This window comes from Leuresthes tenuis, unplaced genomic scaffold (genome assembly GCF_036924035.1).
Source record: "Leuresthes tenuis unplaced genomic scaffold, fLeuTen1.0.hap1 SCAF_12, whole genome shotgun sequence".
Taxonomy (NCBI): Eukaryota; Metazoa; Chordata; class Actinopteri; order Atheriniformes; family Atherinopsidae; genus Leuresthes; species Leuresthes tenuis.
The window spans coordinates 24655687-24669074 of NW_027325366.1; the positions used below are offsets into that span (position 1 = coordinate 24655687).

A 13388-nucleotide genomic window follows, 5' to 3' on the forward strand; every position below is an offset into this window, starting at 1 on the left:
TACATTCAAACACTTATCAACAGTTATAATCCTTCTGGTATACAGATAATCATTTCTCATACAAATTCTCACACACATGCATCACACTTTTTCACTCTCTACACGTTACTCTCAAACAGACACAAACACAAACTCTTAAAGCCACAGGTTTATCCCTCTAAAGTCCATAGGTATGTATGAATGTGATATCCATTATGCTACATGTGGACAACTCGGACATACATGGAATAAATAACAGCTGACATCGGGTTACAAAATCATTCCTATGAGTCAGTCTCGATCAACAGACTTTGTGCATTCCTCGGCGGTTTGTTGTTATCATCTCAAACCTTTACCTAAGGAGTGTTTTTAGATCACAGCAGTGGCACTCACATTCATATTTCAGCACTTGAGGAGCTGCAGTATCTCGAGTTTTTGCACGTTGCGGTTTATCTGCTACACATCATACATCGCTGCTGTGTATTGTGCTTTTCCACTTTCCTGGTGAGAACGTCATAAATACTTGAATTCATCATTGTATATTAATGCAGTGCTGTATTACCAGGCCTCGATGACTCTGAAAAAATGGAGAGGCGGACATGATGTTTACTGTAATAGATCACTCAGCTTCATGCTGCAGCTGGTAATGAGTGGATGCATTAAAGGTAGGAAAAACACATTTAACACGAAAGCAGCAATGTGAGGTACACATGAGTTGAAGTAAATGAATCAAAACATGCAAAAACATTGGAATGGTCACAGGGGAACACATTTTACTTTAAAATATGTTCTTACATTATATGCATACACACACATTGACACATATTTGCATATTTAGTGTCCAGCCCTGATTTTAGATTATCAAATGAGTTTTCATTAACAGTGCAGCTCACACACCAGCATTGTTAGAGTGTCAGTAAACCCTCACCTATCATTATTGTCAGTAAAACAGTAAGTGTGTGTGTGTGTGTGTGTGTGTGTCCAGAGAAGGGCACTTAAAAGTAGTCTCTTCTCCGTGAATCGTCACTGATGAAAGAGGGGTTCCATTGTGCGGGATAGATGCACGAATGGCGAGATCCTGGCAGACCCGTGAATGGATACAGGCCATTTCTCTCCAGGTCCGAGTTACGCAAAGCAGGCTGAGGGCACAGAAAGAGAGAAAATTCAGTTTATGATGTCTGCAACTTTCAGTTTCCTCTTGTAAAAACTCAATCATCAGCTGCATCCAAACACACACACAGAAAAAAAATACTTAACCTTTTCTCTGAGCACCTAAATCCAAGCAGTCTTATTTATGATGTTCACAAGCCAGGGCTACAAATCACTTAGTGTGTTCAAGAGAGGTTTGGAAATAAACTTTTCTTCATTCTACTTACAGAGTAGTAAATGTCAGTCATCTGCAGCAGGTTTTTTGTGCTGCCATTCTCTTGCATCTCTATCGTCTCTCTGCCCCACTCCATGGATATCCGGTTATTTTTTGGGAAGTCTGCATACGGAGACATCTGCATGTCCCCGCTCTTGAAGATGATCTTATTGATGTCATTTTTGTCTTTCCTGAAGGATCAAATATTTTTTAAAAAGTGAAATTTAAAGGTAAGATTCATCAAAAGTTATTGACGTCACAAAACTATCCAAGTGAGAAAATGCTTTTCTTTTTGCAATGTAGGTGAACTGTTACACACAATAAAACTTGCTAGAAAATGGCAATTTCATTTACCGCGCTCAACTAAAAAACAAGCCACGGAGGCTTTTATGTGCTGACAATATGAGCAGTCTTACTTGCAACAGGTGACAATGAGAGCAATGATGAGGATGAGGAGCAGGGCGCCCCCCACAGGTGAAACCACAACGGCAATCAGCTTGTAAACTGCAACGTCAAAAAAATAAGTTTTAGCTCCACATTTACAAAAAAGCACATTTAAAGATACAGCATAATAAGAAAAGTGAATAGTGGTCTGTAGACTGACTTACAATTTCCACAGTTGAATCCCCCAAATCCAAACATGCACCTGAAAAAGAAAAAAAAAAAGCTACAGTGGACTGAAGTATTTCTATTTCATTAGATCTGAAAGAAAAAATAAAGACAGTCAAACTTACGGCACACAGGTGCCATTTTCTAGCTTGTAGCCATCCCTGCATTCTGAAAAATAAGCCAGCATGTCTCTGATCATTTTCAGCATTTAAACAAATTTATTTTGCAATTCACACGATTCAGCCATTTTCTCCCTGACGGAAGCAGAAGCTTATCAAACCGTAATTACACACTAATGCAAATTTAATTAAGAAAAAGAGCTCACCTAAGCAGGACAAATCATCAGGATTGTGTTTGTAATATCCTTGGTGACACTGGCAGTAGGCATTGCCACTGCTGTCTGTGCAGGTGGAGCGCTCCTTATCACACTGAGTGTTCTGAGCCTCGCACAGACTCTCCGCTGGGACACAGAGGGATAGAATTACAGTGTTGAACGACTGTAGGACTCCGATTTACTTCCTTGTTACTTCATTGTTTGCCTGAACACATGCATTTCTGCTGTATATGTGAAGATATAGTTCTCCTACAGAATATTCTAGTTTTCATCATCAATATTGGTCATGGATTACATTGTTCACTTTCATTCCATGCAACAAAACATATCAGCTGCATAATGTGTAGATGTTTTCCATCAATAGCTGATATTTTCTCAAATTGTTTTTACAGTCCAGAATAATTATTTGGGACTAAACTGTGCCCTCTAGTGGCTGAATATAGATCTACAACTACCCCTGTTGGGACTGCTCTCAAAGTTTACATGAGGTCCAGATGGAAACCCTAAACATTCTGAAATCTGTGCAAACCAACAGCGTTGCTCTTGATGATGTTCATTAGGATTTACGTCTATCACACTCACTGTGGTAAGAGAGCTGGTGCAGCAAGACCATTCTGCAGTGGGTTGATGCAAAGCTGCAGTTGCTGAGAAACATCTGGATGCTGTTGTTGACTTCAGCAGTCGTCACATCAGTGGTGATGGAAAACATGTTGACAGCCATGATATGAACCCCGCCCTGCTCCCTATGAGGAGGAGATCTCACATGAGTTTGTTGTGATTTCACTCCTGCTATGAAGGCAAACTAAGCGGAGCGAAGACCACTTTATCTTCTGTTGCTTTTATAAAATGTACAGAGCTCGAAGAGTTTAGTGATGCCACAGACTTACTTTTTGCTCACCGTTGAGCGACTGTAGCCTCGAAGGACAGACAATGACATATTGAGCTGCAGCAAAGACAAGGAAGCGCGTATAAGATATAATACACATAAAGCTAATGTAGAAATGAACAGAGAAGCTGCAGTGATGTGGACCGCCTCTCACCAGATGAATGATCTCTCGCTGGATCTCATGCATGGCAGCGCTCTTGATAGAGTCACGTCTGTTAAAACTGAATGTTCCCAGAAACGTCTTTGCTATGAAAGGAAGGAGGAAGCATACAGGTGAGCAAATCTAAATATTCTGGCTAAAGCAAACAATAAAATGTGCACGCTTGCATTGGCGTTTTACCTCTGGTGCACGTGCGTCCATCTTCGAAATCAAAGCCGAGTGGACATTCACAGCTGAAGGAGCCTCGCGTGTTAACGCATCTGGAGCCAATGGGGCAGGGATCCTGCTCACACTCATTCACATCTGAACACACGGTATGTACAGGTATTGCAATGTTATATAAGAAATGACTTCACTAAATCCATAAATCTCAATCTCATTCCTACCACACTGCACATTTGTTTTTATGGATTTAATCCATTTAAGCACAACAGCTGAGGTAGCATACTACCAAAGTGCAAGAAAGAAGAGGTAAAAAGAAGCTCACCCTGGTTGCACGTTGGTCCTGTCCAGGACTGCTGACAGCGACAGGTGTACTCAGGCCCCCGATAGCTCACACACATCCCTCCATTCATACAAGGGTTCGACACACAGGGGTTTCCTGGAGGTTAGAGATGAGGGAAGGTGTTTTATCAGAACTCCTCTCAAATATGTCACAGTGTATCTTTACACAAAACGTTGCCATTTCTTCTCTGATGAGTCAGAGTCTTGGGCTATATTACTACTAACAGTACTGTTTGTTTGTCTGTCTGGAAGATTATAGAAACACTGCCTGCTGAATTACACGACACACTGTGGGAATCGGAGCACAAATGGTACAAATGTGATATGGATTATCATGTATTCAAACTGTAATCCAGGGCAGTGACCTTGGCAGTTGACTGTACTTTTATGGCAGGTGTTTTTTGGGAGGGCATTATTTCTCATAGCTGCTCTAATTCAATCCAATAGCAAGATCACATCAGTAAAATCAGCAGCAATTTAATTTATTTATTGTTTCTTGAGGCTGGAGAAAACCTATATGTGATAATCTAAATTAAGGCAGTTTTACTTCACTGATAAGGATATAAATATTTGGACGGTTCGGTAATTTTCGATATCTTTAGGACTACTTGCATCATTTTTACTCACAAAGACACGTTGCAAGACGTTACATGCTTCTCTTCTTTAAATTTTGTGTGACGTGAGCACATTTGGTACAGTGTAATTGCTGCCAATCTGCACAACCTATTATTTTTGTAATATTTCTTGAACAAGGGTACATGTAGTTTTTTTTATAACAAACTATAAATTCAAGCTCTTAAACTGTGCTTGTATAATACAAATGATTTACATAAAGTTTTTCACAAGATGCACAAAAAATGCTTAAGTTTTATAATGTTTTTATCAATGTATTAACATTACTGTATTTAACTTTTATCAGGGAACTACTGGCAGAAACGCAATACAAAACTCACATCTATGTTTTAATTAGTCTAGAAACCCATAAATGTAAGAATCATAGTGTTTTAAAATCTTTAGAACAAGACTTTTTATCTGCAGTCGATGCAGGTCTTTCTCCTTGAAGACTACTACAATGTACGTTTGCCATGTTTCTACAGAAGCCCAGTGCAAGCATACCAACCACTGACTAATATTCTGTTGGTTGCACTCTGCAATTTCACCACTAGATGTCTCTACATCGTATACACAGGATTTTTAAACGATTCACTGAAAACCCGACGACTCTTGAGTTCCGGACCTAAAACTATCAGTAACTGATATCTGCAAAAGCACAGAGCTGAGCTTGAATTCATGCTGGATGACCTTGAAAGTTTAGCTCAGATATCTACTGAAGCTATAATCTATTGAAATCGATGTCATATCTTCAACAATATAAATTTTTTCTTTTTGCAGTTAATATTCATGCGTAATCAATAATTAGATTGAACATGTATCTCACGCTAGTTAACAGCCCATCAGCAGCTGCTTCTCTAAGTGACCCAGGTCAACTACTCACTTGGTTGCACCTTGGTGGGTTGGACATCACTGGATGGTGTTGTTACCACAAGCTCAGTAACTCCTCCGTCTAACTGTTTCTTGGTAGTGTGCAAAGCCTCTGTACTCATTGTTGGTGTGCTGTGGATGTCAGAGGCAGTGGCAGTGATGTACTGGCTGTGAGCTGTGGTGGTTCTCTGGGTTCCTGTGCTTGTCTCAGTCTGCAGGGTGGTTGCCTCTGTGGGGTCAGCCATATGTGTCGAGGGCCTCTGGGTTTGCCTGGGTGACACGTGGTGAGTGGTGTGCGCTGTAGATGTCTGCAAGGCTAAGGTGGAGACTGTCGTGGAGGGTGGTGTGTATGAAAGGGTTGCCTCTGTTGGGGATCCTGAAGTGGAGCTATCATAGGTGCTACTCAACATTGAGGATGAGGTTAGAGGTACAGGAGGAGGGCTGGTGGAGGCCACAGTTGTGGATGGGAAGTGAGTTGCTTTATAAGTGTCTTCCTCTGTTTCCGGTGATCTGTTCAAGTGGAAATAAATCAGTCAAGTTTCATAATCATTTCATTTCCATATTGAAATGTAGCTCCCGGCTGCATGAAAACTTTACCCATCAGTCTTTATATAGTGGCAAATATTTAACAGTCTGCATGGAGCGCATATGTAAAATTTAACGACTATCTGCTCAATAATTGAATTAATTGACAAGCAGATTGATTTTAGTTGTTTACCTTTCCGTAACAGTGACAGATGTGGTTGTGTGGAAGAGCCTTGTAACCTCTGCTGGCATGTCTGTCACAAAGTTATTAGAAGTAATCAGTTTAGATGTACTGGTGCTGACTGTAGAGGGCACTGCACTTAAACCCATGTCCACGCTGTCCTCACTGGTCTTGGATGAAAGCCCCTCGGTGCCCCCTTGGTTTTGAGTGCTGGAGCTGTGGGTTTCTGTTGAAGCCTCTGTGGATATCCCAACACTAGAGCCAGACCCCTGATCTGTCCCAGACGTGTTTATAGGACCACCTGCAGGTGAGGTAAAAGGAGGAGTGGAGGAAACAGACACTTCGGATTTATCAGTGCTGGGCTCTGACACCCTGAGGGGTGTTGTAGAGTCTGAGGTCTCCTGGGAAGTTGAAGAGTGTTGATGCTCGGTGGCATTAGGTTGTCCGGTTAAACTGTGGGTTCCACTGATCCCCGCTGGGTTCCCAGTTTCTGAAAAGGTCCCGGCCGTATGCTGCTCTGTTGTTTCTCTCCCAATAGTCCTCGTGGATGGAGCACTCTGAGTATAACCCTCAGTCTCCGCAGGCCTCGGAGGAACAGCCCAGGTGGAGGAAGGCTGTTGGGAGCTTGAGTCTTCTGTAACTGCAGATGAGGTGTTGTTGCTGGAGGAGGAAGTGACAGAGAGCAGGGTTCTCTCCCCAGCCCGGCTGATGGTGGTCGTGTATGTGCTGTTGGTGAGGACGGCGGTCTGCGACACCGAAGCTGTGGCGTCCCCTTGTCGGAGGGTGGTATCTGGGCTGTCCTGGGGCAGGGTTTTCTCCTCTGTAAACTGCCAGGGCCTGGCCTCCTGGGACACAGCACGGGAGATGCCTGGCATCTGGTTTGTATTAGTGAGATCCTCCCAGTCACTGCTACTGCTGCTACTGCTACTGCTACTGGCCTCACTGGTACTTATGAGGGTGGAAGTAAGTGGCTCAGCTGACAGATTTGTGGCCTCTGGAGACCCACTGCTCGTTTCTGTGAAGGATTTTGTCTGCTCAGTGTCTGTGAACGAAGAACAAAACGGATTGTATTATTTGATTATCATCTCTGAAAAAAAGGAACTTATCTCTGTTTCATTCGTTAGAGTACTTGGGGAAAAAAATCTCTAACAATTTTAATGATTTAGACATTTATCAAGGCCTATTTTCCACGACACCATGGAACAACTGAGGGACCTTCTGAATATTATCTGGCACCAAACTGTTAGCTACGCAGAGCAGTACTATGAAGTTGTGCTGGTTTTGTCATCTGAAGTTTGACAAATAAATTAACAATGTTGTCAGGACTAGTTTTTTCCAGTTACGTCTCCTGGCCAAAGTTAAAATGTTTTTAAGCCGTCACGATCTTGAGAAAGCCATCCATGCCCTAATAAGTTCAAGGTTAGACTACTGCAAAGGACTTTATGTTGGCGTCTCCCAGACTTCTCTCAGTCGCCTTCAACTTGTGCAAAATGCTGCTGCCCGTCTTTTAACCAACACTAACAGACGGATGCATATCGCTCCTGTTCTTAACTCCCTTCATTGGCTTCCTGTCCTTTATAGAATTGATTTTAAACTTTTAATGTTTGTTTTTAAAGCTCTTAACGGCCTCACTCCATCATATTTATCTGAGCTTTTAACTGTCCGTAATCCTGGTAGAGCTCTGAGGTCAACAAATCAACTTTTGTTGGAAGTGCTCAGGTCAAAATACAAGCACTGGGGTGACCGAACCTTTTCCGTTGCTGCCCCCAGGCTCTGGAATAAGCTCCCCCCCGAGATGCGTCTTATTTCTGACCTGGGCCTCTTTAAATCTAGGCTAAAAACATATTTATTTCAGATGGCTTTTAATACCCAGTAGTATGGTGACTCTTTTATATTATCTTATTCAATTTTGCTGTATTTTATTTAATTGCATTTACTGTTATTTTATTGTTTTGTACTTATTCTTTTCTTTATTTATTATCTGATGTAAAGCACTTTGGTACACCGAAATAGATTGTTGTAAAGGGCTGTATAAATAAATTACATTTACATTTACATCTATTTTGGTAGTCTAATTCCAGTCTGTAATGACAATGTATTACTTTCCATTTCTGATGATTGGGACTTGATATTACTTGGGTTTTGCACTTTCATACCAGTAAGCTTACCCACCTTTTAGCATGGAATTGTCAAAGAATTCTCAACTATAAAAAAAAACCAAAAAAAAACCAAAGATCTCTCGGTCTTACTTTAGATTATAAATCCTCCTCATAAAGTTCCCAACGTGCCTTTGAGCTGTGGCCAGCAGAGGGTGCTAACCAGGCAACTTGAACCTGCAGCGTGAGAAGATGCTGTCAGCGAGTGCAGCTCGCTGGATGGGCAGTGATTTTGGGTGGGGAACAACTGGCAGCCAGCTTGTCTACTCTAACAATGGCTTGAAGTCCTAAATATGGAAGTGACTGTCTCTGCTGGGAATCAGCCATTTCCTTCCTAAAGCTGAGTGAGCACCATGCAGGAGCAGAGAAGTGACACTATGGATCTGGGTGTGTGTGTTCAGAGTTCCTTTTTAGTCTAGTTTAAAATGGTTCGAAATTCCCAAAACACTACCAGAAATTAGGAGGACATTACTGTAGAGAAGAGATTGTTGGTTTAGATACATTTGTGCATTTTTTAAAAAGCATTTGGTTATTTTACAGTTGACAGCTAAGATGGACAAGAATCAAGGGCAGAGAGGGACGACATTTAGCAAAGGTTCCCACCTACACCCATTACTCTGTGTTAACTATAAATGGCTTGCATTATATAATACATATCATCTAAGACACCCAATCATTATTCAATTTAGAGTAAAGCTCCTTCCATGAGTTTCTGATTTACAGCCTGTTCTTTTGTTCTCAAGTGAACAGAAATATCGAGCGTGCTGCATAGGTACCATCCCACATACTGATGTGTGCACAGAAATAAAAGTTAGTTGGGCTTTTGTACTGAGTGTGAGCCTGGTCTTCCTCTGCCTATCTCTCTGATGCTGAGCTGTCTAACAGCCTCCCATCTGGCTGCCCTCCAAGGCTGTACCAACAATGCTGAGGATGAGTGTCAGTGCCACCAACAGCCACCATCCAAAACTAATAGAAAGAAGAGTTCAGCTGCAGAACAGCCGGTCTACTTGGAGTCTATTGAGAGAACTGGGCCACCAGACTATTTTTCTGTTTCACTTCCTCTGCATGAGCCTCTCTCATTATTTAATTTTGTCTCCCTGGATCCAGTCTGGGCAAAAAAAAAATCTCAGACTGGAACGCGGTGCTGGCAACCAGTGATGGACACTCCCAGATCCTCTGCTGTTTATCTCTCTGCTGTTAGCACAGTTGTCAGTGTTGCCTTTTAACATCTGTTAGCCCTCAGAAAGTCTGGGCCCTGCACACCGTAGTAACACAACTTAATGCACCGCATTTAGAATATTCATGGGCTCCACTGATTGTGCAGCAGTGCTGTGAACAGACCAGCGGATTTTCATAGTGTCGACCAAAGACGATATTTGTTGCTGAGGAGATTTATTTGTGATCGTAACGCCGTAACATTCAAGATTCCCATTGCAGGTCTGTCACTGCAACCTTAAAGCTGTGCGTGAATAATTTCAGCCTTATCTTTCCCTCGCGGCATCCACGGCGAAGAGCGAGGCTCAGTGTGGGAGCATTTGTGTTGTGACACTGTCTGGGACAGATCCCAGTGGGACTGAATGTAACTGCATGAATAAAAAAGGGGTGTTGGTGGAAATGACCGAAATCCAGCCAAACCCACACTGGGCAAATAAAACAAAAAAAAGAAAAACATCCAAAGCTGCCTGCCACAAGTGATCTCGGAAACTGCTTTAAAACATTTTTCAAATAAACACACACTTAATAAAAAAGAATGGCACAGTAATTATTAAAGTATAGCACCAAAGAAGCATATGTTCATCATTTAAATATTTGTCTCCATTCGTTTTGTAGGCTTATGTGACAGCAACAACTCCTGAGGCTATTAAAAAAATACAATAATGGTTTTCATTTGCATTATTGATGCATCTTGATATTAAAAACTATGTACCTGCATACCCACAGAATTAAAGCCCTCTTTCTATCTCCTGGCAGAGGAGTAGGTTTAACCAGGTGGGAAGAGGTATTTTGCTTGCAGCACAGCAGCTTATAGACCTAAATCCTTCAGCACAGGGATGAAATTGTTGCCGGAATTAGAGCAGTTAAAGCCTCTTTTCTGTTGTTTTATCTATCATGGTTTTGAGCCGGTATCTCAGAGGTGCAGGTTTTTTTTTTTTCTTTTGTTAAAACTATAGGACACAACAAAAGGTTTTCTTTTTATAGTGTGGTGGATCATATTGGGCCCTGTGTGCGAGAAATGGCTCCTAAAGTCCAACTATCCCATCCAAGGTTGTGGAAATCATGGCTTAGACGTGGCTTTCCTTTCCTTGGTGCACTATATACATACACAAATCACCGCAATCCTTCTCTGACCTGTGTGTATTCATGTGCAAACTGCTTGTTTATGATTGGTCTGCAGCACTGACAATTAAGACTATGCCAAATGCAGTCTTTACGGCTTTCTGAGTCGACAGCAACACCTCATCTTACACAGAAATCCAAGAAGAGTAACAATGACTTAAGCCGACTGAGGATGCCGACCAAACCTTGCATGTAGATGATGTAATGACTGGAAAACATATTAGTGGGTCTCTCGGTGTTTTCTAGAGACTGGGCAAACTCAATTAAGTTGATAAACTAGTAAGCCACTTACAGGAGCTGCATCGTTTTAATTTCAACTTTCAGCTTTTTGTCCTTTTAAAAGCTTTCTCGATTCATGTTCTTTTGGGTCTAAAGTGGTGACAAGACTGATTTAGGTTACTTTAACTGTCCTCCACAGCAGAAGTGGGCATGCGAGCATTAAAAAAGACTCAATCTAAGCATATGAGGTAGTGTTTGAGTCATCGGTAGAGCGGAAAATGAATCTGCATAGACAGGAACAGTCAAAATCAAGCAGTGTCAAAAGTGCTTTGTGTTCTCAGTCCTTATGCGTGAAAAGTAAGTTGCCTAACTTTGGGTACTGAGCTCCCGAATAAACTAAGCTGAGCGCTATCTTGGGCTTAGAAGCACCAGAGATCAATGAATTAATCAGTCTAAATGCTTTCAGCCCTGTGCTGTTTTCTGTCTAAACAGCAGCTTCATAATATAATTCAACTCAGAATTAAAGCCATTCTGGCCACAAACAGTACGTGCTTTGTATTTATGGACTGAATTGTTTTATAACTTCATAGTTGTGATAATAAGATGACTATTATCCACAATCCTTTGGGTTTATCGAGGTTTTTTCTTTCTTTTTTGTTTGAAAACGCTGTTTATATATATATTGCTATATATATATATATATATATATATATACATATATGTATATATATATATATATCAGCTTGCCTGCATCCTCCAGCTATGGACCACTTTAACAAGTTACCTTGCAGCGCTGCTTTTAAAGGCTGTTCGCCAGTTCTGTAAACTTTTGTCTACAAAGTTACTACAAAGTTATAATTGTCATTATAGGCCTCCCACACAGCGATCTTACCGAAGTTTCCAGCCGGAGCGGTGTGTGTCACAGCAGTGTGTGTGAGCAGGAGGTTCCTCTGTGATGGTGATAAACTCTCGCTGGAGTATGAAGTTGCAGTTGCGCCGTTTCCCGTGTTACCGAGTTCATCTGTGGCCTCCGAGTAATAAAACCCATCCGTTACAGGGCTCGCGCTGTGGTTAGCGGGGGTCCCTGCCTCGAGGGGCCGCAGACCCAGCAGCAGCACCGACAGAGACAAACCGAGGACATGATTCAAAAACCACGTTTCCATGATTTTCAAGACCCCAAATGAGCGGCCGCCGATAGTTTCCGTAAAGTCGAGAGGGTGCCGGGGAGTCTCCCTGGGACACCATGAGAGGAGCGCTCCTGCTTTGGCTGAAGTTTTAGTAATAAACGTGTTTACACCCGGTAAAGGTCCGGAGAGGATCCGCAGCTCAAACGGCGGGGAACGGAAGATAAGAGGGTCGAGACTGCAGCTTGTTATCACAGCGGAGGAGCCGGGGCTCCTCCTTCTCCTTTACACATACTCACACACGCGCGCGCTCGCACACACACTCATACAAGACCCGTTATTCACCCCAGTAGCTGCCTGCCTGTGTTGCCTGCAGGTGTCGGAAGCATTTCCCTTAAATGAACCCCCTTATAAGTAACTCACCAGTGACCCTCAAGGGACGCGAAATGTTCTGAGTAATAGAAAACAAACAGATTGAGTGTCCCTGTGGTGGACGATGTAACAGTTCGGCATTTGTATTCAAATTAACTGCAAAGCTACTGCAGGACAGAAAAAAAAATGTATATGGAGCTCAAATATCAAGTAATTAAAGAAAAACTGTTGCCACTTTTGATGCCAAGTCAAAATTGTTTACATCCATCTCTTACTACTTCGGTATATTTCTACTTAGCACACAGCAACACGCACACCAGCAGCCCTTGGAATTGGACATCCACAAAGGAGAGGGTGAACAGTGAAAGTAACACGGAGCTGCTGATGGGCTTGAAATTATTTTTCTAGCCTGTACTTTATTGGAGTCAGGTCATACTTGGTCAAACTATGAAGCCATGCGCAGCATAGTCTAGTCTCCACAGGCTGTAAGGGAAGTAGTTATGTCCAGGTAGCAGATAGTCATTAAAACAATGGCTGCTTCTATAATTGGCAGTTGATGAAGAGAAACACGTTTTTAGATATAAAAGGAAGTTCATCTAAATCAAGTTTGCCTTTGGTGTGTCCACCCTATGCCTCCAACAGTCTTTTTTCAAATTTTTCCATGCAGACCTCCAAGGATTTGACAGAGTCAAGGTTGGTCCGAACATCTTGCTGTAGTTCTTCTGTGGATACAGGCTGTCTTCTGTTTTTTGTTCCCTATGAGATCAGGGCTCTGTGGACAACATCTGTTAGAGGAATCCTTGCTTTCCTTGCTGCTGAAGAAAAGTTCTTTATGACTCTGGCAATTTGGAGTCATTGTTGGACTGCAGATAAATTAGCACGGTACTGTATATCTACACTATGTTCCACTTACAAAGTCCCATATGTCTATATGTCAAAGCCTGGTGTATTTATTTCCTATTTTCATTTTATTTATTTATTTCATTTTGCTGGACAAACATTTGCATGCAGGGATCAATTAAATATGGCAAAATTATTTAAGGCAATGCAGGTGACTTTAAATGACAACTTAATATAACTTACATAGCAAAACATTTTCTCTGGTAACCTTTATTCCAAGACAAACTAAATATGTTTCACACAAGCGGATGGTTGAG

The 13388-nt window shown here is 41.9% G+C and overlaps 1 protein-coding gene across 1 annotated transcript; it reads right to left on the reverse strand.

Moving 5' to 3' along the window:
* Positions 1-345: 345 nt before the first annotated feature.
* Positions 346-12130, reverse strand: heg1 (heart development protein with EGF-like domains 1). The gene is made up of 14 exons (XM_072397235.1): positions 11628-12130; positions 6036-7065; positions 5331-5827; positions 3819-3932; positions 3512-3634; positions 3326-3417; positions 3173-3228; positions 2868-3028; positions 2277-2411; positions 2077-2119; positions 1951-1988; positions 1759-1846; positions 1356-1533; positions 346-1118 (listed from the first exon to the last, which is right to left on the reverse strand). The coding sequence occupies exons 1-14, from the start codon at positions 11896-11898 to the stop codon at positions 975-977; spliced, it is 2970 nt and encodes a 989-aa protein (XP_072253336.1). The 5' UTR covers positions 11899-12130; the 3' UTR covers positions 346-974.
* Between the last annotated feature and the right edge of the window lie 1258 nt (positions 12131-13388).